This window comes from Rhinolophus sinicus, linkage group LG07 (assembly GCF_036562045.2).
Source record: "Rhinolophus sinicus isolate RSC01 linkage group LG07, ASM3656204v1, whole genome shotgun sequence".
NCBI classification, from domain to species: Eukaryota; Metazoa; Chordata; class Mammalia; order Chiroptera; family Rhinolophidae; genus Rhinolophus; species Rhinolophus sinicus.
In genome coordinates, this window is record NC_133757.1 from 82,965,049 (window position 1) to 82,990,305 (window position 25,257).

The window sequence follows — 25,257 nt, forward strand, 5'->3', positions numbered from 1 at the left end:
ATAAGGTTTGGAAATTTCCTCCTATTCTGGGGATGCTGAGTGTCTTAATCATGAAAAGGTATTGGATTTTGTGAATTTGTTTCTTTGAGTCTGTTGAGAGGATCTTGCCATTTTTGCTCTTTACTGATCTCATTTATTATATTAATGGATTTTGAAATGTTAACCCTGGAATAAATCCCAATTGGGTCACGGTGTATAATTCTCTGTGTATGGATGAGCTGTAATGTGCTCATGGAAGTAATGTGGAGGCTGGAGAGCTGGAAGGAGGGACAGGGGAGAGGTGAGACGGGACAGGCAGGACGTTGTTCAGTTGGTTTATCACTTAGAGGTCTCTGAAAAATCTGTCTGCCTTGTCCTGATTGAGAGCAAGAGGGATGTGGGTGGTGTGTGGGCAGGTGGTGGCAGTCTGGGGACAGGAAACCCGGTCATGGGATACAGTGGTGATGGTGGGACTGTCCCAGGACGCTGAGGAGCTGGAGAATCAGCAGGTCTCTGTTCCGTGCTGGACCATCAGCTGGCGCTCAGGTTCCTCCAGGCTGGTGGTGGGTGGGCGTCCTTTCTTCCTAAACCCGCCGAGTCTGCCCTCAGGACGCCAGGTCCCCACTGCTCCTTGTGTCTTCACTGCACCTCCCAGGGGAAGGCACCCTGCCTGCTCCAGAGATGGGCACTGCGGGATCCCACTGGCCAGGGGGACACAAGGGCTGCCCCGCCAGGGATCCAAAATGTGAGCCTGGGACAGAGAACTGTGCTCTCTGTGACTCCCCACTCTGGCCCTATTGCGGTCACTGCTAATCAGTCCCGGTGGGATTCGCACTCGGTTCCCAGTGGACAATGACATAAGGCCCTGATGGTGATGAGAAGTTTCTGGGGACCTGCGGGATGTCTAATAGATCCTTCCTGACTGAAGTTTACACATAAAAGAGGAAGCAGATGTTACCACCTGGTGCCCTACCTGTCAGTCAGAGATGACACTCAGAGGGTCCCCTTCCTGAGTGAATGAAGGAAGAGCTGTGTGCAGGGGGACCTCTGAGAGTTCCAGGGAGATGCGGTCTCTGCCATGGCCCTGGGCCCAGCCTGGGGAAGAGACTCACTGGGGCTGGGTCAGGCGGGAGCCACTTGGCCAGGCCCCCTGAGTCACCCTGTCCCTCTCCCTCCATGGTTCAGCCTGCTGGATACCCACCAAGAGCCCAGAGGACATGACCCTGGTCAGTGGTGGGGCTGGGGGTGGGTGACGGCAGTGGGGACAGGGACTCTGGCTGGGAGGGAGGGCGGCCCCTCCTCTGTGGCCCCTGGGCCACTCCCTGCCCCTCTGGGCCTCGGTCTCCTCACCCGAGAAGTGGAGGGAGATGATTCTGAGCTCAGTTCTTGCGAGGTGATGAGGTTCAAGTGAGGAGAGGCACGTGCTGAGCTTTGGGCCGGCTCCTCCCGCAGGGTGAGGGGAGAGCAGTAATGACAGTCAGATGACAGTGTTCTCAGGAGACCCTGGCAGGCAGGGGAGTTCTCACACTTTCCAGATGAAAAAAAGAGGCTCAGGGAGGCCAAGGTCACACACACCAGTGAGTGGTAGAGCTGGGATTGACCTGGAATCAGAGCATGCTGGACTTGGGAACTACTCAGCTACCAGGTGACTTGGACGAGATGTCCAGGATTTGACGTCTCTCCTGGGGAGACATGTGGGAGTATGGCCTCACTGATTTGTCCTTGATCCTGCAGGAGGTGACCTCCACTTTGACCACCCTGGAGATGGACCCCCACAGAGCCCAGGAGAGGTAGCAGCAGGTGATGGTGCCTGTGGGGGAGGGGCCCAGGAGTCAGAGGAGAGGGGGCTCTTCCCTCCCAGCTGGAGGCCTCCACCAGAGATGGGGTTTTCCTCCTCAAGCCCTGCTCCTGGTGTCACACAGCCTGGAATGCCTCCATTGGACATGACCAGGTGGTGGCCTGGAAAAGCTGGGAGCAGGATGGTTTTGAGGGGGGAGGGACAGGGACCACTTAACCTAGGATTTGCCCAAAGCCAGCTCTGGGGGGGGTGACTGGAGGGGCTCTGGTGTCTTGGAAGAGAGGGGAGGCTGCTAAGGGTCCTAGGTACTCCATGTGGGAGCCCTGGGGTGGAGTTGGGGGTGGGGCAGGACGCTGAGGTTGAGAGGCTTCAGGGCGGGGGGGGGGGGGGGCTATGGAGGTACTTGAGAGTCGAACTCATCATCACCCTCACCCTGACGACACTGGATGTCATCCCCTTCCTCAGAACTTTCCTCACTTACCTGCAGCTGCTGGGCACTGACGGAGAATCATCTGGAGGTGAGTGAACCTGGAGTTTGGAAGAAGGAGCAGGATCCTGAGATTTGGGAGGAGAGAGCCCCACACTGAGCGCTGAACTCTCAATACTGGGCACACCTCAGCTTCAGTCTGCCCGTCTGTCATCAGAGACGTTTGTCCCCACTTCTGTGGAACCCAGAGCCCGCCCACGTCCAAGTCCTGTTACTGGGAGCGCCTGCCCCCTGGTGGGCCCTGGCGGTAGTGCAATATGAGAAGAAGAAATGGGGGCTAGTGATTGGGGAAGGGGGCTGTTTCTGATTAACTTTGGCTGTCAGCCTTCCAGAAAAGGAGTGATGTGAGCAGCTATGGCCTCCTTACTGGAGGGGAGGGTTTGGAAATAAGAGAGCCCCCCTGGGTAGGACCTCTCTGGCCCTATCCCTTAGGTCTTACATTTAATGGGCGATATTGATACACAGAGCGGGGAAACCCATGGAATGGATGGGTGAGGAACTTCCTGGACGAGGCGTTATTTACACCCAGCTGTTAGAACAGACAGGGCCTGGATGGAATTGGAGGGAAGGAAGTTTCCCATGTGAGCAAAGTCCCAGAACCGGCCCCCTGGCCCACTCCTTACCCTCAAATCCCGAGGTGTCCCCAACCCAGGCCTTCCTGTCCTTCCCTGTTTCAGAAAATCAAAGTAATTAGGGAGATGTCCACATCAATACAACCTGGAGCCTGGTACAATTTGGAGCCTGGTTCCAGGCCAAGGAGCTGCTCAGTGAGGATGGAGGTAAGGTGTGAGGAGCCAGGTGAAGGCAGAACCCACTCACTCTGATGGGCAGCTCCAGAGAACCTGCAGACGTGGCTTCCTGGTCAGTCCCAGACCTTGTTGTATGGTGACCCCTGGAGCACCGGGACTCCAGCAGGTGCTGGCAGGGATGCCTGAGGTGATCCCCTCCTGGGATCTCACAGGTGCCCCCCGATCCCATAGCTACCACCTGTCCTGCCAGCTGGAGCCCCCAAACCATTGGGCCAGCAAGATGAGAATGCTTTTCAAGGCCAAGAAGGCCTGGCCATCATCAGGACTATGGCTGAGTGAGTGGCCAGCATTGGCTGGATCCAGGGGTTCAGCAGAGCTTTGGGCTGGGCGTGGGCCTGGGGAGTTGGAGAGCCGGTGCTGGGATCCCAGCTCCACTACCAAGCAGGCCTGACCTCACCTTTCGGGGCTCGGTTTCCTCCTGGGTGAAGGTGATGGTAATGAGCACTTCCTGTGGCAGATGACATTCCTGAGACCAGCTCAAATGGGGCCCTTGCATCAAGTGCGGGGACACAGCTGGGACTTTCGGGTGCACTGGGAACTTTGAAAGATAAGGCATGAGAAGGGCAGGGGTCCAGCAGGGGAGTGCCACTAAACTGATGAGTCACAGGCATTCATGAACACAGGCTTACCAAAATACTGAAATGCTTCCCATCTGGTTGGTAAACAGTCACTGCTCTGAGCTCACCCTGAGTCCCCACCCCATGATCAGGAGCTAAAGGGTTACCACCTGGCATGTGGAACCTCACCCCTGGAAACACCCTGTAAAAGCAAGGGCCAGATGAGTTGCTTGGCATTCTGGGTTATCTCCCTCCTGACAGCTGCACATCACCCACACACACAGCAGGCTGGGCTCTGCCAGGGAGACCTTTTCAGTATAGTCAGTTCCTGGTTCCTGGTAGCAAGACCCTTTTGGACAGGGCATAGCTCTCCAGGAAAGTGAGTTGCTAAAGGATAGACAGGTAAGGCTGCACTTTCCCTCCAAAGAGAAAGACAGTGCCAGGTCCCACGGCTCGTCCAGGGCAGGGAGGAAGGCCCTGGTGTCTGAAGCGTTCCTCCTGCAGGACTGTGAGGACTCCGAGAGCAGACTCAGCATGTAGCAACATTTAATGTCTTGTGGGTACAACTATGGCAAAGGAGGGACGATGTGTTGCAACTTTGGTCTTCTGACAGAAAGAGTGCACTGATCATCAGCAAGAAGAGACCCACATTTGCAGCAAGTGCCTATAGTCACCCATCTTTTTTTCCACATTGATGTACATTTTATGTATTGCCCTCAAACTTATACAAAACAGAATGCTCATAACAAATCCACGTGTTTGCATCTGGTCCCTTTTCATAGTTGGTATTTATAACTACCTTCTTCCATTAGCCATTTCATATTCACCCTTGTCCTCAGCAAGCACCTCAGCTGGTCGTGGTTCTTTGCCTAGTTGAATGATGCTAACCTTCAAAACCCTAACTTCCAAAATCAGAAGGGTCTGGGCCATTAGTCGTCCTGCCTGGATTGGTTTCTTGTAGTTTGCCATTGACATTCATCACAGGGCATAGTGGCAATATCAAGATGTACCCTAAGGAATCTTCTGAATTGCAGACACGGGCTTCCCTCCCTCCATTGTGGAGAAGCAGACCAATTCCACTTGGTAACAGGACCAGTCACCCCAGCCAGCACACACAGTCTATTCTTTGCCTGTTGGTGCAGAGGCCTGAGGGGACCAAATAAACCGGGGGCACTCTTAACTTCCAGTTCATTGGAATCAAAATGTCTCCTGGTCGAAGCCCAACTCCCTTAGGAATGAAAAACTCTGGACCAGCAGAGCATAAAGTCACAGGGACATGCAGCCACAATTCTGATGGTGGGTCACTAGGAGTAATAGTGGTAATACAAGTGGTGTCACTCCCATTTCCACCCTCCATTCCTGGACCCGTGAACTCTGGCTATGGGAAAATCAGTGCCATGTAATGGATGCTGATTTAGAGCACACACAGTCTCCTGGAGAGCATGGCCCCTGTCCTGCATGGTATTACCACCCCGTGGACAGACTGTCTTCCAAAGCCCCTTCTACTGCTGCCAGGCAGCTGCTTCAGGACGGTGGGAACATGAAAGGAGGAGTGAGTGTTTGCTCATTGTCACACTTCATTTCCTGTCAGTGAGTTCCTTCATCAGAAGCAATGCGGTGGGGAACACCATGACAGTGCATGAGACATCTTTGAGTCCATGCGGGGCAGTTTTCACAGAAGCACTGCATGCAGGGAAGGCAAATCTGTGTCCAGAGTAAATATTTATTTCAGAGGGAACAAAACACTGCTTTTCTATGGCCAGATTAGTCCAAATTAGCCCTGCCACCCAGCGCTGACCACCCCGGGGAATGGTGCCCTCTCAAGGACTCTGCCTTGGCCTCTACACACATGGAAGGAAATACTCCAACATTACCTTCAGTTTTCCACTTTCCCCATTCTTGAAAATCACTTGATCACGTATGTGAGGGTTTGTTCCTGGGCTCAAAATTTTGTTCCACTGGTATATATGCCATGCCAGTACCATAGTTTTAATTATGGTAGCTTTGTAGTAAGTTTTGAGATTAGGAATTGTGGTGCCTCCAACTTTGGTCTTTTCATTGAAGGCAGCAAGTAACAAAAATTTGAGAAGGACCTGTATCAGACCTGGAGGAACTTCTAATGACCTGAAGACCAGACACAGAAGCATTAGCCCTCTCTGCACAGTGATGATTATAGCCAGAACACAAAGTTTATTTGCAATGTTATACTTATTGTTAGCTCTGGATGCTTGAAACAATTCAAGAATTAGTGTTCATTACATGAAATGGAAGGGAGTGGTGAGTCTGTGAGTGCTGATGCTAAGGCAGCTGAAGAATTATTTGGAAACTCTAGTACGTTTTACAGTAAAATTACTTGCCAGAGCAAATAGTCCGTATGGATGAAACCTCCCTATTCTGGAAATGGATGCCTGAAAGGACTTCCATTCCTAAGGAGGCCATGTCAATGCCAGGTTTCAAAGCTTTTAAGGACAGGGTATTGATCTAACCTGGGGCAATGTTGCCGGCTACCAATTGAAACCCTTTGGAAGCTGGCAGTGAGAAGCCCAGGGCCTTCAAGCATATCAGTAGGCACACAGTGCCCGTAAACCCCAGGAATAAGACGTCATGGATGACCCAGCTCCCCTCCCAAGATGCCCTCCCGAATTACTATGGCAGCAAAATGGAGAAGTTCTGTTTGGAGGATAACATACCTTTCAAGAGTTTACTTATTGTTGATAATGCTCCTGGACATATTCCTTTTAATGGAGACCTTCTTCCCATTAGCAAAGTGGTGTTTCTCCCACCAAACACCATCTCTGTGATCCAAACAATGGATTGAGAAGTTATAGCAGCTTGGACGGACTACTACCTGAGGACCTCTGCCCAGGCCATTGCTGCAACCGAAGAAGACACTGAGAAGACACTGATGCAATTCTGGGAGGATTACCGCACCTATGACTGCATCAAGAGCCTTGCTTGGGCTTGGGGTGATGTCACCAAGGAGTGTATGAATGGCATCTGGAAGAAGACACTCAAGAGGTTTGTCCATGACTTCAAAGGATTTGCCAAGGATGAGGCTGTAAAAATCCACAAGGCTGTGGCTGAGATGGCAAATAACTTTAACGTTGAGTGTCGATGGTGGTGACACTGAGGGGCTCCGAGAGGGGTTCCTGAGGAACTATGAGGGGTTGTTGTAATTAGAACAGGAACACACAGATGAAAGAGGCAAGAGGAAACTGAAGATAAAGAACCCCCAAGAAAAATCAGCTTTTACAAACTTCAACATGCTCCTTAAAGTTGGAAAACATGGACCCCAACACTGAAAGATTTTCATTAAATGTTCATGGTTCATTATCTGCTTACAAGCAAATCTGTGATGAAAAAGCAAACCACCGTGGACATATGTCTGAAAAAAAAGTGGCACCTCCTCAAAAAAGAGCCTCAGGGAGGTCCTTCAGGAGGTGTTCCAGAAGGCATTATCATAGGAGATGACAGCTCTATCAGTGTCATTGTCCCTTAGGACCTTCTAGTGGGACAGGATGTGAAGGTAAAAGACAATGATATGGATGATCTTGACCTTGTGTAGGCCTAGGCTAATGTGGGTATGTCTTAGTTTTTAACAAACTTACAGAATGAAAATATAAAGAATATATTTTTGTACAGCTGTACAATGTGTTTGTTTTAAACTAAGTGTTATTACAAAAGTTGAACATTTAGAAATTTAAGTTTATAAAGTAGAAGTTACAGTAAACCAAGGTTAACTTATTGTTGAAGAAAAATATTTTTTATAAATTTAGTGGAGCCTAAGTGTCCAGTGTTTATAGTCTACAGCTGTGTACAGTATGTTCTAGGCCTTCACAGTCACTCACCACTCACTCACTCACCAACTCACCCAGAGCAACTTCCAGTCCTGCAAGCTCCATTCCTGGTAAGTGCCCTATACAGCTGTACCACTTTTTATTCTTTATACCACATTTTTAGTATGCCTTTTCCATGTTTAGATATGTTTATATACACAAATTCCATTGTGTGATAATTGCCTCCAGTATTCACTATAGTAACATGCTGTATAGACTTATAGCCTAGGAGCAATAGGCTGTACCATATGGGTTTATGTGTGCAGTAGGCTACCATCTAGGTTTGTGTAACCACTTTATGATGTTTGCTCAATGATGAAATCACCTGACAATGCTGTTCTCAGAATGTATCCCCATTGTTAAGTGGTGCATCTCTGTCATATTTGTTAGCATTTGACAACTTAGAAAACAGTAATAAAATATTTCTGGAATGGAACCACAAGAGAAGCATTCCTTTGAGAAAAAACTACACATACTTCTAATCATGTATCATCAAATGTAATTGTAAACATATTGAAAGAATATATTCAGCTCCAAGTAACAAACACCCAAGGTCTTCCACATAGGAGAAAGGTGCTTCTTCTCACATGGAAGGAGTGGGTCAAGGCAGCCAGTGTACAGTGCAGTAGAGAAACAAACTCCCATGTTGTTCTTTTCGATGGCACCATTGTAGATGTCATGGTGAATCAATAAAACATACTCAGTAACACTGTTAACAACTTAAGTTGTGTCCTATACAAATTATAGACACTATAATCTAGAGAAAAGGGGAATCAGACAATATTCCCAAGCACAAAAGTCTGAATCAGTTTCCTGGTGGATACAAGAAAGCTTACAGAAAACTCCAAACTCTGATGGATCTTTGATGTGGATCTTCTGAAAGTATGAGTGGAAATCTATGCCTCTTAGAAAATTGATGTGAAACAGCTGGTGATCGTTGAAGATACCCTTAATTAGAAGTACAAAAAATCCAGAAAATGGGCTAGAATGGTGTCTTTGAAATTCCTATGTATCTCTCTCTCTTCCTGAATGGTGGCTCCAAAATCTCATGTCAGTGAGGTTATTGGTGAATTCTAAGGTGGAACCATACAGAGAATAGATTCTGGAAAACCAACCTTGTTAGTAATATTACCCACAGGGGAATATCTCCAGCTCTAGATTTTTGTCCTATCACAGGTTTCTCTTCTTAAATCAAAGTCTATTCAGCAAATAGTCAGAAAGAAGGGCAAAATGCACAAGTCCAAATATGAAAATAATAATTTACATGAAACTACATTCTTTCTTAAACTTCCATACAAAACAATTATTCCAACAGTTTATAGGTATGGAAAATGGAGAAAGGCTCTTATACTTGTCATCCAAAAAAGAAACTTTGTCAGTAAGAAAGGTAGAATATATACCATGTTTCCCCAAAAATAAGACCTAGCCAGACAATCAGCTCTTATGTGTCTTTTGGAGCAAAAATTAATATAAGACCAGGTCTTATTTTACTATAAGACCTGGTCTTATATAAGACCTAGCTGGAGAATCAGTTAGGGGAAACAATCAGCTCAGCTAGGGACAATCAGTTTTCGGGGAAACGGTATGATAAACTGAGGATTTACAGCAACTGCCACAAGGCCAGTATGAAAATTCCCCCAAAATACCACCCTGTCAAATTTCAATGGCCTGTTACCACAAAACAAATAAAACATTATAAAAAATTAAAACTAATTATATATTAGAAATACACTTCAACTCACCCATCAACCCAACAGGCTTCAAAAGAAAATATTAACTGATTTAAGACAAAAGCACTACCTATTAATTTTACGTACTATTACTGAAGATGACTCACAGAATTCTCTCTCTTCAACATCCATTTCTGAAAACAATTACTAGAAACCCACATTTCAGTGATTCACATTGAGAGGTTTGAAAAACACAATATATTTACAACTTATTATTAACTCTTTCATGTTGAAAGTTTTCTAGAACACTACACATGGATTAATTTCCATCAATTTCTCATGTTATGTTTTTTATTTCTGTTTGGTGGGATTTTCCACATGTAAGGCTGTGGGCCAATGGAAGTGCTTCCCACAGCTTACATTCAAGAAGTTTTACCCAGTGAGTCCTTTCATGCCTTTGGTAAAAACTGAGATTATTAAAGTCTTTCCACATTCTTTACATTTATATGATGTCTCTCAAATGTGCACTCTCACATATCTTCAAATAGCTGTGTCCTTACCACATTTACATTCATAGAATTTCTCTTTAGCGTGAGTTCATGTATTTAGAAACGAATTTAGAGGAGAAATGAAAGCTCTAACACATTGCTTACATTCAGTGTTTCTCTCCTGTGTGAGTCTTTTCGTGTGTTTGTAAGGAAATCTAATATCTGTAGGCTTTACCACATTATTTACATTTATAGGGTTTCTCTCCTGTGTGATTTCTTTCATGTCATCAAAAACTTTGATAACACCTGAGGCTTTTCCAACTTTCTCACATTCATAAAGCTTCTCTCGTATAAAAATGCATTTGTGTTTCTAAGGAACCGTAAGCTCTGTAGAGCTTACGTTCTGCTTACATTCACAGGATTTCTTTCATGACTTCTTTCATGAATTCTGAAGGAAGAGGAATATCTAAAGGCTTTACCACATTGTTTACATTCATAGGGCTTCTCTCCAGTGTGTAGTCTCATGTGTATTTTTAAGGTATAGTGACGAGAGAAGGCTTTTCCACATTCCTTACATTCATGAGGTTTCCCTCCAGTATGACTTCTTTCATGTCTCTGGAAGGAAAAGGAATATGTAAAGGCTTTACCACATTGTTTACATTCATAGGGTTTCTCTACAGTATGAGTTCTTTTGTGTGTTCGTAAGGAACTGTAATCTCTGTAGGCTTTACCACATTGCTTACATTCATAGGATTTCTCTACAAAATGACTTCTTTCATGTTTTTGGAAGGGAAAGTAATACCTGAAGGCTTTACCACATTGTTTACATTCATAGGGCTTCTCTCCAGTATGCAGTCTCATGTGTATTTTTAAGGTTTGGTTATGGAAGAAGGCTTTCCCACATTCCTTGCATTCATAGGGTTTCTCTCCAGTATGAATTCTTTTGTGTGCTTCTAAGGAACTGCAATGTTTGTACGCTTTACCACATTGTTTGCATTCATAGGGTTTCTCTTCAGTATGACTTCTTTTATGTATTTGGAAGGAAAGGTAACATCTGTAGGCTTTCTCACATTCTTTACATTTATAGGGTTTCTCTCCAGTGTGCACTCTCATGTGTATTTTTAAAGTTTGATGACGAGAGAAGGCTTTCCCACATTCCTTGCATTCATAGGGTTTCTCTCCAGTATGAATTCTTTCATGAGATTGAAAGGAAGAGTAATAACTGAAGGCTTTACCACATTCTTTACATTCATAGGGTTTCTCTCCAGTATGAATCCTTTCATGTATTCGAAATGAACTGGGAGAAAGGAATGCTTTCTCACATTCTTTACACTTATAAGGTCCTTCTCCAGTATGAGTGATCATGTGTACTCGAAGGCCTGAGAGTTCACCAAAGGCTTTTCCACACTCCTTACATTCATAAGGTTTCTCTCCGGTGTGAGTTCTTTGATGTTTTCGACGAGAACTGGGACAACTGAACGCTTTACCACATTGCTTACAATCATATGGTTTCTCTCCTGTGTGAGTCCTTTTGTGTATTTGAAAAGTATTTTGATATCTAAAAACTTTTCCACACTGTTTACATTGATAGGGTTTCTCGCCAGTGTGAGTTCTTTCATGTATTTGCAATGAAGTGGAACAATTAAAGGCTTTCCCACATTCCTTACATTTATAAGGAGAATCTCTAGTATGCATTATCATGTGTCTTTGAAATGCTGTATGCCACATGAAGGCTTTCCCACATTCCTTACATTTGTATGGTTTTTCTCCTGTGTGAATCCTTTTATGTATTTGAAGGGATGTACGAACACAAAATGTTTTCCCACATTCCTTACATTTATATTTTTTCTCTCCATTATTACTTTTTTCCTGTTTATCAAAAAATTGGAGATAATTATAAGCTTTATCACATTTCTTAAATTTATATGGCTTCTCTCCATATTTCTGATACTCATATAGTTTATGTTCAGTGTGACATTTGATGTGCATATTAAGGAATGAATGATGCATAAAGACTTTTCCACATGTACTGCACTCATGTGGTTTTACTCCAGTGGTTTTCTTGTTCATATTTGGAATAAGGCTAAAGTTTTCTCCACATTCACTACCCTCTTTACTTTCACAAAGTTTCTCTACCATATGACTTCTGTAAAAAATGAGAAGTACAGTATTAATAACTTCTTTATTAACAGGTTTTTATTTATTAGTAGGGCATTTGAAACACATTTTTACGATTTATATCAAAAGTGCAGATTTTCAGTTTTGTCTGAATTGTTTAAAGTTGAATATAAGACATGGTCTATAAGAGGACTTCATCAAAATATTATCAAAACAGTAATATTCATATATAAAATTTAATAATACTATTTTGAAGTGAGTTATTTTGCAAACACTGAACATTTTATGCCATACAGGTATAAAGAAAGTATTTTTGGTGAAAAATTTCTAATAACTAAATTTGAAGCAGGGGTATTTGTTTTGTTTCCTTCTTTTTAAATTTCCTAACATAACAGGATTCTCAAATCACTACTTTCTACTGCGAATATCACTTACCTTAATTTTCTTAGTTTTCTCCCTTGGTTTTTATACAAATCTTCAATTCCATGAATTTCCCATTTTTTTCCTAAAATGCAAACCCCCAAAAATATTCCAAAATATTAGAAATTACAGAAAAATTATGACATTCTACATCAATTATTATAGGATTCTGTGATCATGCTTAGTTTATTTACCAATGGCCTACCTTTCCACAATCCAAATCTTGGAAAAATGTCAATAAGTAAGAAACACTTGTTCTCTAATTGACGAAGTGGATGTAACTTGTCATCCTTACCTACTGAGGCCAGGTTCCTGAAGGTTTCCCTCATCACATCTCTGTAGAGTTTCTTCTGTGAAGGATCCAGTAAGGCCCACTCCTCCAGGGTGAAGGTTACAGCCACATCCTCAATGGCCACTGAGTCCTAATATGTGCACAGAAGGATGTATGAGATTGACAGCACTGGCTATCTACACTGCATTTATATGAACGTCATAATTCTGTCATCTCCAAATATTTATTCTATGACTGATCATCATAAACTTAATCCCTGTCCACACTTACTTACTCATAAATTTAACAGCATCATGAATGTACAGAAATAATTTACATACTTTTACTGTGATCACATTACATCTTATTTCTCTCTCATGGCAGGGTCAATAGCATGTTGGGAAATGACAGACATGCTACACAAATGAAACAAGTATCACTTCAGATCATCAACAGGTTGTGAGAAAAACTTTCATCTCCTTCCTTATTACTCACCATAAACAGCCTTCCATAAGGCAGAGTGTCAAATCTATATAATGTTTAATCAATAAAAAACAGAGTGAAGAACTAAAAGAATTTTTTTTCCCCATTCCCATCATCACACAAGAGTCCAGGAAAGCTGCGGAAATCCAACTTTTAATAAGGTCCATATGGCTATATTGTCCCTAAAGTACTCCAGGCCTTCAGAAGTAGTCAGAAGCCGCTGGTGGATTGAAAATATTTTTATCGAAAACTATTGCTTTTAACTTAATACTTATCACATTAATATCACATTAATATTTTCCTGCCTCTCTGTATGATTTGATAAGCTAGAAAGTTAACTGAAACATAGACTTCAGATGATAAAACAAAACAAAACAAAAAAATCACATGAAAACTTAGACTACAAAATCCCTATACTCAAGTGTCTCAGGGGTGCTTGGAGCCAAATTTTAGTATACATAGGCAGACACAGTGACAAATATGCCAGAAGAGCTCTTTATGGCAGTAACGGGACACTACCCTGCACCTTGCTGACCCTGAGGGAAGAGGCTGGGAGTTGCCGACTGGATTTCATTCATGAAAATCATAACAGTTTGATGGTGCATTTGCCCTTGAGTACAACACACATGAAGGACTCAGCAGTGCCTTCCTCCAAGAAACCTTCCTTCCACCATAAAACCTCCACCTTCAAGTTGCAGGAGAAATTGTTTCCCCACCAGCCACCTTGAGGCTGCACTCCCAACTTCTCTAATTCCCAAACTCCCCCGTGGAGTAATGGAGCGTGATACCTCAAGCCCTAAGGATACGGATCCCTTAGCTGATGACACCACACATGGCCAAGAGTGCATGAAGGATTATTAATTCATAATTGAGGTCTGTGGGGAAAGCACGGCAGGCCTCTCCAGCAGACATGAAATGGCTTGAGAGAGCAAGGAAATATGCGGGGACTGTTTTTTTAAATTGAGGTTAGAGGTGGGTTAGTGTGAGAGCTCAAAGGCAAGAACAAGATTTTAAAAGGACTGACTCTCTTGCCACTGCACTGGAAGGAGCACCAAGGTGCTCTTATCACTTTGTATGGATGTAGGTCAAAGAGGAATGAGGAGAGATGAGAGTGTAAAATGTCAGCTGTCAATCATCAACAACTGAGGGAGAGAATTCCAGTTTCTAGTCTGGTATTTAAGGGACATGAAAGCCATCATTCTCAACCTCAGAAAAAAGAAGAAAAAAAAAACTTGAAATGAACAACTTTTCTTATATCCATCAGAGCATTGAGACCACAAACAAACCACTCTCTACAAAACTAAGAAACAAAATATAAAAATGGCATTTTAAAATATGTCCCAAATTTTATGTCCTTAACAAGATCTGTACTAGAAAACAATATTTCACCAGAGGCTAATGCAAGGACAAAAAGAACTAACATAATCTCCATAGACTGTAGAGCAATGACAGAAGGTTGAATACACATAATGGGAATACCTGAAGGAAAAGAAAGAAAAGAAACAGAAAATATAACTTAAATAATAATAATCACTGAGATTTTCTGAAAATTAATTATAGATGGCAAATTGCAGATCCAAGAAGCTCAGAGAACACGAAAAACAGCTAAAATGCACACCAAGTATATCATATCAAACTAGAGAAAAATGAAAGACAAAGTAAATGTATTGGAAAAAAAGGCAGAGGGGGAAGCAAATATTAGTTATAGAAAAAATGTTAGAATTAAATCATACTCTTTTTCCAGAAACATGAAAGCAAGAAGAGAACAGAGTAAAATAGTTAAAGTTTTAAAAGAAAAAATAATTATCCTTGTTTCCAAAACCAAAAGCTGGTCCTTTGAAAAAAATTAAGTTAATAAAACTGATTAACATCTAATCAAGATACCTAAGAAAAGAGGGGAGACGGAAATTACTAATATCAGAATAGGAGGGGAAAAGGAACATGAAAAAGGATTTAATACCACCTAACATCCATTTATAATAACAAAGCAGTAATAAAGGGGATCTGCCTATTCTTGAGAAAGAATACACGACACCTGTAGCTAACATTATACTTCATGGTGAGAAACTAGATGCTTTTCTGGTAAGATTAGGAACAAGGCAAGGAGGTTTCCTGTCACCAGTAACATTCAACATTGCAGTAGAAGCCCTAGCCATGTAATAAGGATAGGAAATAAATGGTACACAAATTGGGAAGCAAGACATAAAATTTTGTTCCATGTCGATCTACACAGACATGACTGTCTATGTAAATATTCTGAAAGAACCCACAACAGAGATGATGCCTGGAGTTAATAAGAGTATCGCTAGGTTGAGGGAGTCCTATAGACCCCCACAAAAATAGTCAAATGATATAGTGAACTGATAGTCAATGGAAAAATGAAAGTCATTTAAACAAATAGTGCTGGATAAAATGGATATTGACAAATCTCACAGACACACACACACACACACACACACACACACACACACGGTAGATATAGACCTTAGACTTTTTTAACTTTTACAAAAAATTAACTCAAAATAGGTCATATATCTAAATGCGATATGCAAAAGTTTAAAAGAACTCTTAAAAGATAACACAAGAGAACATCTATGTGACCTTGTCTTCAGAGATGATTTTCGTTTTTAGAGACCACACCCAAAAATAATCCATTACAGAAAAAAAATGATGTTTTATTTCATTAAAATGAAAAACACCTGCTCTGGGAAAGTGTTAAGAGAATGAAAAGACAAGTCACAGGCTAGGAGAATATCTTCTGTAAAACACTTATCTGATAAATGGTATCCAAATTACACACACACACACACACACACACACACACATATATATATGTATATATATATATGTGTGTGTGTGTATATATATGTATGTATGTATACATGTATGTACGTATATATATATCTTAACTATATATTTGGTATCCAAATATATATATATGTGTATATATATATATATATACACACATCTATATATATATATATATATAGCTCTTAAAGCCCAAGAATACGAAGACAAACAACCTAAATAAAAATAAGCAAAATATACAATAGTCAACTTACCAAAGAAAAATACAGATGACAAATAAGCAACATGAAATCACACTCAACATATCATGGGGTATTACAAATAAAACAAAGAGAGACCACTATATACTTATCAAATGTTGAAAATTGAAAACACTCAGAACAACAAATACTGGTGCAGATGTGAAGCTATGGGTAACCCTCCTTCATTGCTGGTGGGAATGGAATTGGGTATGACTACAATGGAGACAGGAATTTTCTGTCAAAATTAAATATACTCTTACTACATATAGTTAAGATCCAGCAATCACACTCCTTGATATTGACCTAAATGAGTTGAAACCTTATGTTTACAGAAAAACATACATATGAATAAGTTTGTAGGTGCTTTATTCCTAATTGGCAAGAGTTAAGAATTAAGCAAGATGTCCTTCAAGAGCCAAGTGGATGAACAATCAGTGGTAAATCTGTATGATGAAATACTATTCAGTGATAGCAAGAAATGAGGTATCAGCCATGAAAACACATGAATGAATGTTAAAAATACTTTGCTAAATGAAAGCCAATCTAAACCTAACAAGGCTATGCACTGTATGATTCTAAGTATAGGACATTCTGGAAAAGACAAAACTATGAGACAATAAAAAGATCTCTGTGAAGGATTTGAGGTTGGATGGAAGGATAAGACAATAGGTGGGCATAAGGGATTTTTAGGGAAGTGAAACTATATGGCACAGAAATGAAGGATACATGTCATTAAACATCTGCCCAAACCTATGGATCATATAACACAAAAGTCAATGCCAATATAAACTCTTCACTCTTTTAAAAGTATGTATTTTTAAATTACAGTTAACATTCAATATTAGTTTTAGGTGTACAGCAGAGGTTAGACATTTACATAACTCACCAAATGATCCCCCCAATAAGTCTAGTACCCCCTGACATCATACATAGACATAACAATATTATTCACTAAATTTCCTATGCTGTATTTTACATCCCCTTGACTATTTTGTAACTGCCAATTCACATTTCTTAATCTCTTTACCTTTTCACCCAGCCCCCCAAACCCCCTCCCGCCTGGTAACTATCAATCAGTTTGCTCTGTATCTATGAGCTTGTTTCTCTTTTGTTTATTTGGTTTTATAGATTCCATATATAAGTGAAATTGTATGGTATTTGTTTTTCTCTGACTTATTTCACTTAGCATAATACCCTCTAGGTCCATCCATGTTGTCACAAATGGTAAAATTTCATTCTTTTTTATGGCTGAGTAGTAATATTCCATTGTATATATGTACCACATCTTCATCCAATTGTCTATCAATGGGCACTTGGGTCTTGTTTTCTTATCCATTCAGCCACCCTATGGCTTTTGTTTGGAGCATTTAATCCATTTATATTTAAAGTAATTTTTTATAGGTATGTAGTTACTGCCATTTTATTATTCATATTTTTTATCTTTATTTTTCTTCTTCTTCCTACAGAAGTCTCTGTAACATTTCTTGTAATACTGGTTTGGTGATAATGAACTCCTTTAGCTTTCTCTTGTCTGGGAAGCTCTTTATCTCTTCTTCGATTCTAAATGATAGCCTTGCTGGGTAAAGTAGTCTTGGTTGTAGGTCCTTGCTTTCATCACTTTCAGTATTTCCTGCCAATCTCTTCTGGCAAAGTTTCTGTTGACAAATCAGCAGACAGTCTTATGGGAGCTCCCTTATAGGTAGGTAACTGCTTTTCTATTGTTGCTTTTAAGATTCTTTGTATTTAAACTTTAGTATTTTAATTATGATGTGTCTTGGTGTGGGCCTCTTTGGGTTCGTCTTGTTTGGGACTCTTGGTGCTTCCTGGACTTATATGTCTATCTCCTTTGTCAGGATAGGGAAGTTTTCAGTCATTATTGCTTCAAATAGGTATTCAATTTCTTGGTCTCTCCTCCTCCTGCTCCCCTACGATGCAAACATTGGCATGCTTGATTATGTCCCAGAAACCCTTTAAACACCTCATTTTTTAAAACTTCTTTTTTCTTTTCGCTGTTTCGGTTGGGTGTTTTCTGCTACCTTGTCTTCCAAATTGCTGATTTAAGCCTCTGTTTCATCTAATCTGCTGTTGATTCCATCTAATGTATTCAGTGATCAGGTATGTTGGTTCTGGGGCCTCTTTGGAGGGGCTCCAGTGCACGCCTAGGTCAGCCACTGCCTGTACCCAAGCCTGGGGCCACCTTGTAGGCACTACAAAGTGATCTATGGTTGGTAGGTGCCTGTGCTGGGCTTGGAGGCATCTGGGAGAGGCTATTCTGCAAACTGAGGTAGGCTCCCAATAGTGCCGGACTGGGGGCCACTTAGCAAGAGGTACAGGGCATCCAAGGCCAGCTGCTGCTTGTTTGGGGCTTGTGGACCTTTCAGAGGTTTTAGGGAAATGTGCAGTGCCGGCTGAGGCCAGCTCCTTGTATCAGCTGCTAAAAGAGGTTGGGTCTGTGCAGGAGCTGGACCAGGGCGGGGGGAGTTTGATGGAGACTGAAATTGGGTACCTGTCTGCACCTGCAGTAAAGGAACAATGCCACTCACCTCACAGCTCTGTGGGGTTCAGATTCAACAAAGGAATAAAATGGCAGAGAGACGAGCCCCTCCAGCCCTTGCCCTGCAGCCAGACATTTCAGTTCCTATTCATATATCCCAGGCACTTTTCGAGTTGCTACCCAGCACTGGAGCTCAAATCTAATGGGTCTCTCATTGAGTAAGTCCATTCACAGGCCCTTTAAGAGGAGTGCCTGGGAGTGCCCTCTATCTCACTGGGTAGGAATCCCCACTGATTTTCATAGCTAGGTATGAGAACTCCTCTTCCCAGCATTGGTGGTCTGGGCTGGGGATCCCAGTGTGGGGCTGGGACCCTTCATTCCTCTGGGGGTCCTGCGCAGCTGAGATATCCCTCCCAATTAACTGCCACACGTGGGTGGGGGACCAGTCCGTTTTGCATTTCCACCCCTCCTACCCATCTCAACGTGGTTTCTTTATATCCTTAGTTATGAGTTCTGTTCAGCTAGTCTTCAGGTGGTTCTCAAGGGTGGTTCTTGTATAATTTAGTTGTAATTGTGATGTGGTACAGGTGCCATCAAGGTAGGCCTATTTGCCAGTAACAGTGTAATTGGGTTCAAGTAAAATTCATAAACAAGGACTATGTTTCCTCCCCAACATCAAAAAATTCTAGGAGATGTGGTTGCTGAGAGGGACTGTGCAATTCCTTCAGGGTCAGGAAGGAGCAGCCCTCTGATTACCAAATAATTTTCAACAACTTAACCAAGGTATTAGCGCCTTACATTATGTGTGGGTCAAATGGACCAAGCACTTTTTGTGAGCTGCTTTTTTCACTATTTATATGTTCTGAATGCATGTGAAACAAATGTCTTCAGAAGAGGTCATTAGTGTCATGTCATACCTGGGCTCCTGGAGCAAAGTGGATGCAGTTCAGACCCTGCCTGCAGACACCCTGGGATGGCAAGGCTACTGAGATTCCCTGATGGGAACCAGGTAAAGGTGTGTCATGTCCCTTCATAGGTGAACGCCAACTGCAGCTGAGAGGCTATTAAAATAGGCATTGAGCAGAACAGACTTAGCCAAATCCGAGATAGCAGGAAATTTAACAGCTGTTAAGTGGATGGATTCAGTAATTTCCACAATGTTGGGGGCTGGGTATAAGGTTTTACTTTCTGTGACCACAACCTCAAAGTTCAGTAATCCACTGTGTGGTGTCATTCATTCTTTCCAGATTCAAGAACAGACCAAACAAGGCTGCTAAAAGGAGAAGCACTGAGGATAATCACTTCTTCCTAAATAGGTTTCTTACAATCGTTTTCAATAATTCAAAGTCCTGTTTAATTTACACTGGGCTATATTGACTAATTTAATTAAAGGGTAAGGTCTATGGGGTCTCATTTGGTCAAGGCAAGTACTAAAGTCTTATTTTAATTTATGAATTGTGAGTTCAGAGCTTTCTGGTTCACCAAGGGATATTTTAGGACAATAGATGATATGACAATAAGTAATTTAGGTAAGATGAGAATTCTGCTGGTTAAAGTGAAACATACCTGTTTATCCTCTGTGTTAGATTCAGAAATTCCCCTAATATGAGGAGGTAAATTGCTTAAATTTAATGAGATCTCCAGGTATACCCGTAAGTTGATACCTAGTTTGATTAATTACGTGAAATTTGTGAATTAGTGCATGAGCGACATTAATATTAATTCAAACCTATGTTGTAGAGGCTCAAAGGCCAAGCAGAGACCTTTCTTCTTTTTTGTTATGTAAATTCTTTTAGTATATTTTGGATTTGCAATTGGGTCAAATTGTGGACCTATGTTTTAGTACCTTTTTTCTCTTCTCTCCCTCCTGTCCTTCCTATTTTGCATCTTAGGTCCCTGGGTATACTTTTGCTGGGAGAAGTTCCTGTCCACCTTGGTATTCATAAAATGTATTCCTCTAGACAGCCTCACATCACTGCCATGAGGGTAACAAGCCTCCTCCATGAACACCGGTTGCTTAATAATTGAGTTTAAATATACTGGGCTTAAAGTGGTTTAAACTAATCCCTTTGCTGTGAGGTTATGGGTGCTGTCCCCCATCACTCAGAGGGTCAGGCTCTTTGTTGCAATAGAGACAGGAGCAGCAGTAGCAGTTACTTAAGGGTCCCAGTGAACCCTCTGGTATGAGGCAGGGCGTACTCAGCCCACTCTGAAAAAATTGCTCTTTAAGGAGTGAGCATCTGATGGGCTCACCTCATTCACAGGGTACAATCATCCTCGTATTCCCCTAAGATGCCCTGTAACGTTGGCAGGATCCCAGAGTCAGTCACTCCTTCACTATGAACACATAATAGGGTTCCAGTCAACCCACTGTAAGGAGGGTCCCATTCCCATACTCCTGGAGCTCTCAAAGGAATAGAAATTATCTAAAATGTCAAATTCAGAGTCCTCTGTATATAGACCCCAGGCTGGGTGGGTCTATGATACAGCGCAGGGCATCACAACTCACAGGAGGGCTCCCCAGCGAGCAGCAGCTCCCAGTGCAGGAGCCTCCAGGCTTCTCATCAGCCTGACAGGTAAGAAGCAGGAGGGAGAAAAGGAGGGGTAGGGTTTAAGGTTTCAGGAGTCAAACATCAAATATGTGAAGCCTGAACACTCATTACAAGAACAAACATGGATGGGTAAGAAAAATACGCATGTGCATGACTTGTTTTTATATAAAGACAAAACTGAGGGTTGAGGGTTATAAGAGCACAGGAGTGGAGCAGGATATGCCCTCAGGTAGTCTTCTGAAGTTAGTTTCCTATCTTAGGGATTTTTTTTTTAACCTCTCCCAGATTACTTACTTAAAATAAGGAGAGAAATTTACATTCACCCTATTTTCCTATGCTTAATCATTATTTTTGATTCACTTTTGCTTTTTAAAATTAATTTAATTTTAATTTTCCTACATAGGAATCCATTCCAAGATTTAATCCTTTAAACACTAATGGATATAAAACCAGAGACCATAAAATATTTACAAATCTCCTTCTAACTAAAAGGACAAAGGGCATATAGTTTGTCCACTATATATCTCACTGGGGAAACTTTCAGAAATAAATAGCATATTATAATTAGGGGTTTGCAATTAACCCCTGAAAAGGACTAAGAATTACACAGATTTACATAAGCTTTGAATTGTTTTCCTCAATAAAAATAGAAATTCAACTGCTTTTTCTTCACATCCATTAAAATAAATTAGGAATAATATAGACTTTTAAATGTCACAGTAGGCTAGGGAGAGGCACAAACAATCATGACCTAAAAATGGAAACAGCACCTGAGAACTTAAATACACCCATCTCACATCTTGAGGTTCTCCTGCCTAATGAAACAAACATTCTATTTGGTTACACAATCATCTTACTTTATATTGTATCTCTCAGTCAACGGTACTTTTTTTTTTTTTTTTTAAGTAAGTCTCTTTAGAATTCAAAGGTACAATGGCCACTACAGAAGCAATAGGGACCAATACTCACCAAAGGTTTAAACAAGATGGTGGTGGGACAGGGCCACTCTATCTTTCTGGGTGAAAACTCTATGGCAGAGCAGAGTCCTATGGCTTGGAGAGGTGAAGCTGAGATGGGTGGTACACATTAGAGCTCTAGGAAGAGTGGAGTGGAAAAGAGCTCTCCTATGCATGTGTGTAACAGGGGATGGGTTTTAGACCTGGGGCCCATACTGCAAGTTTTCTGAAACATGTGAGTCATTAAATCTAGTTAAAGCCGAGATGGGGCATTTCAGACGATGCATGTAGACAAGAATGAACTTACATTTTAAATCCCCCAAGTGCTCATGGAAACTAGAATCAAATTGCAATATTAAACTGAGAAAGGAATCCAAGAAAAGAAATATAAATATTGGAATCAAAACAAATATGAAGCCTGCTACCCTACAGTTCAGAAGCAAACCCACATTCAGAATGTTGAACATATTCCCAGTTGAGACAGAATCCCTACAGTGGGTCAGTCTCAGGCTTCCATTCTCTCAAGTGAGGAAACTCTCAGCCTGATTCAGTTTAACCTCTGACCCAAATGAATTCTCAAATCATAAACCCTTTGTCCACGAGACAGAACCCCTGATCTTCACAGACTTTCTCACTGTGCACAGATTACACTCTGAGAGCACCTACGCTGTGGATGCAAAACTCAACCATAACATCTAAAAATGTCTAGGCCTAAGAAACCACAACCTCAGAAAGGGTATCCACTCCTCCTCCCCCAACCCCTAATACCATGTGCACCTGCACCCCTAGCCCTCCAGGGATGCAGTTTCTCTCAATGTGAAGGCCCCTTCACAGTGGATGTGAGCAGGTAGGACACCTGCAGGGGAGGCTCCCCAGGAAGAACCACTGGGCCTTCAAGTACTTCCCTTTGCAGCTCAAAGGGACCTTAGCCTGGGTCACTGACCACAGGCCTCTAATCCCAATCCCTTTGCTCTAGAACATCATTAATACTATAAATGACAAAAATTCAGTTTTTTTTTAACAATTCAGCAAATCACTTAAACCCAACATTTATGTGCAAAGGAGAAAAGAAAATTATAAAGCACTTTTACTAGTTCCACCAGAGAACCGTATATATCTATTCCTTTCAGAAAAAAAAAAATGAAGAAAAAAAACCACGAAAAACAAAAACAACTAAAAAAAGATGTCTGTTTATTATTTCCATGGCAAGAACAGACCTCAGAGTCTTACCACAACAGCTCAGGGAGTGAAAGAGTGAAAACCAGAAGTCTTAATAAATAAAATGTAATACAGGAATATTTTACATTTTCTTAAATTCACATCTTTCTTGCCTGTTTGGACACACTTTAAACTGTCTGTGAAGCTCTATCAACCAAATACATTTCACCCTTACTGAAAAACAGAGACTTAAATGAGTGAATAAATCTTTCCCAGTGACAAACCCACAGTGGGTCAGTGCTGACAGGAGAGAACACCAGGAAAGTTTCCCAAGAGGAGCCTCCACCCAAAGAACTTCCCATAGGACGTCTGTACCCATGGAAGGTCCTAGAAGGTCAGGCACAAGGATTTCATGCAAAGTAGTTCCAGGTGGGTATTTTCTGATTTCTCTCATGTAAAATACACATAGACAAATATCTTTAAAAATGAGTCATCCATGGCTCTGGGAGTAAATGATAGTTAAATACCGGGTCTTTTAAAAATATACCCAGGAGGGCAAATAGTTGATAACGATGCTGTGAATTGGTGAGGAGAGTCGGCATTTGGGAATGAGGGAGGGATTTCAAACTCAGAGATTGCCAGTCCCAGGAGAAGCTAGGTTGGGGCGACAACAGGGTTGTGTATTTCAGACCTTGCCTCTCAAACATTTGGAAAACTCAGGAGAAAATGGCCCGCTCCTGAAGAGAAAGGAGGGTCTGGGGACCCCACAGACCACAGCTGCTCCTACGTACGAACCCCCGGAGACCAACTCACGACTGTCCCTCTTTGACACTTCCCCCTGCCCCCGTAGTCACCGCATCAGGCAAGACTCGAGGTTACGAGCGCAAAGCTGCCCAAAGAGGCTCCTGGGGCGGGGCCGAAGTCGCCGCGCGTAGTGACGGGACAGGACGCCCCGGGTCCAGCCTGTCCGCCCTGCCCCCACGCTGTGTGTTGGAGGGGACAGAGGTCCTAGCGGCGGCCGGAGCGGACTGGGGTCCGCAGACTCCGGACTTGACCGTGGGAAGACCCAGGTCGACCCACGGTCGGCCCTTCCTCCTGGTCTCCTGACCGGGCCCGCACACTCACCATTTCTGTTTCCTGGGTCTCCTTGAGTCCTTCCTATGACTCCCACGACCAGTACAGATCACAATGCAGACCACAGCGCGACAAAGGCTGAGGCGGGACCACCAGAGACGGTTAACGCCAGCGCACCAGCGAACCCTCACACCGCTAGAGCGAGAAGAAACGTAGACGCCGCTTGGGTGCGTCACCCCACCCACCTGCCCCAGCGGCGCCCTTGATTGGACAGTTTCCTAAGCCCCTCTCTCCAGTGCCTGAGTGACAGCAAGCGGGATGAAGCTAGGCTCATCCAAACCAGCCTGAGCTGTAGGGAGAAACCTTACCAGGCCTAGCACATTTGCATTCAAATAGAACCTTTTCCTGGCCTGGGGCGACTCTGAAGTATTTGCCCAGCTTTTTGTGAACATTTGGACACAGGCGTGCACAGGAAGTCCTGACTGAGTTTGCAAGTGAAGCAAGTAAGTGCAGAACATGAGGGTGACCCCCGCCAGGCTACACTGGAACAGAGGGTTTTAAGTTTTCTAGGGGTCAAGGTCTGGGCGTGAGGCTGGGAGTACACTCATGAAATTGTGACTCTTGTTTAGAAACACAGACACTGAAATGTGACCTCAGCATCTGTAATAATGAGTCTGGCTCCATTTCATTCTTTGATGCTTCCCAGCCTTGAACCTTCCACCAGTGACTGCCCCAACCCCACTCATTCGGTCCTTAAGAGAAAAAAATCCCAGACCCCTTGGCCCTGGTGGGAAGTTGGAAACCGCAGCCCTAGCCTGCCTGGACTCAGCGATTCTTCTCAGTCTCTCCACACAGGTGTGAGATGTGTTCACTACATTCTCAGATGTACATTTTACACTGTAAAGAAATTTATTTTAGATCAGTGTCTGCTGTGTCCTTAGAGAACTTTGAAATGTAAATGACTATAATATCCTTAAGACAATTGATTCCTATTTTGACTGATATAAAAAAAACAATAAATCATTATGTAAACTTACAATACATCCGGAAACTTTCT

At 42.6% G+C, this 25,257-nt stretch overlaps 1 protein-coding gene across 1 annotated transcript; it reads right to left on the reverse strand.

Annotated features, from left to right (window-relative positions):
• Positions 1-7,948: 7,948 nt before the first annotated feature.
• Positions 7,949-24,428, reverse strand: LOC109454374 (uncharacterized). Its single transcript, XM_019744961.2, has 4 exons — positions 24,252-24,428; positions 12,458-12,584; positions 12,178-12,247; positions 7,949-11,770 (listed from the first exon to the last, which is right to left on the reverse strand). Exons 1-4 carry the CDS (start codon positions 24,252-24,254, stop codon positions 10,021-10,023), a joined length of 1,950 nt encoding a protein of 649 aa, XP_019600520.2. The 5' UTR covers positions 24,255-24,428; the 3' UTR covers positions 7,949-10,020.
• Positions 24,429-25,257: the final 829 nt, after the last annotated feature.

Bases quoted from the DNA above. Each gene is read 5' to 3' on its own strand.
- LOC109454374 (XM_019744961.2), bottom strand. The intron at 12,248-12,457 runs GTAAGGATGACA...TTTGCATTTTAG, and splicing joins CAGGAACCTGGCCTCAGTAG to GAAAAAAATGGGAAATTCAT. The intron at 11,771-12,177 runs GTAAGTGATATT...CATTTTTTACAG, and splicing joins AGAAAACTAAGAAAATTAAG to AAGTCATATGGTAGAGAAAC.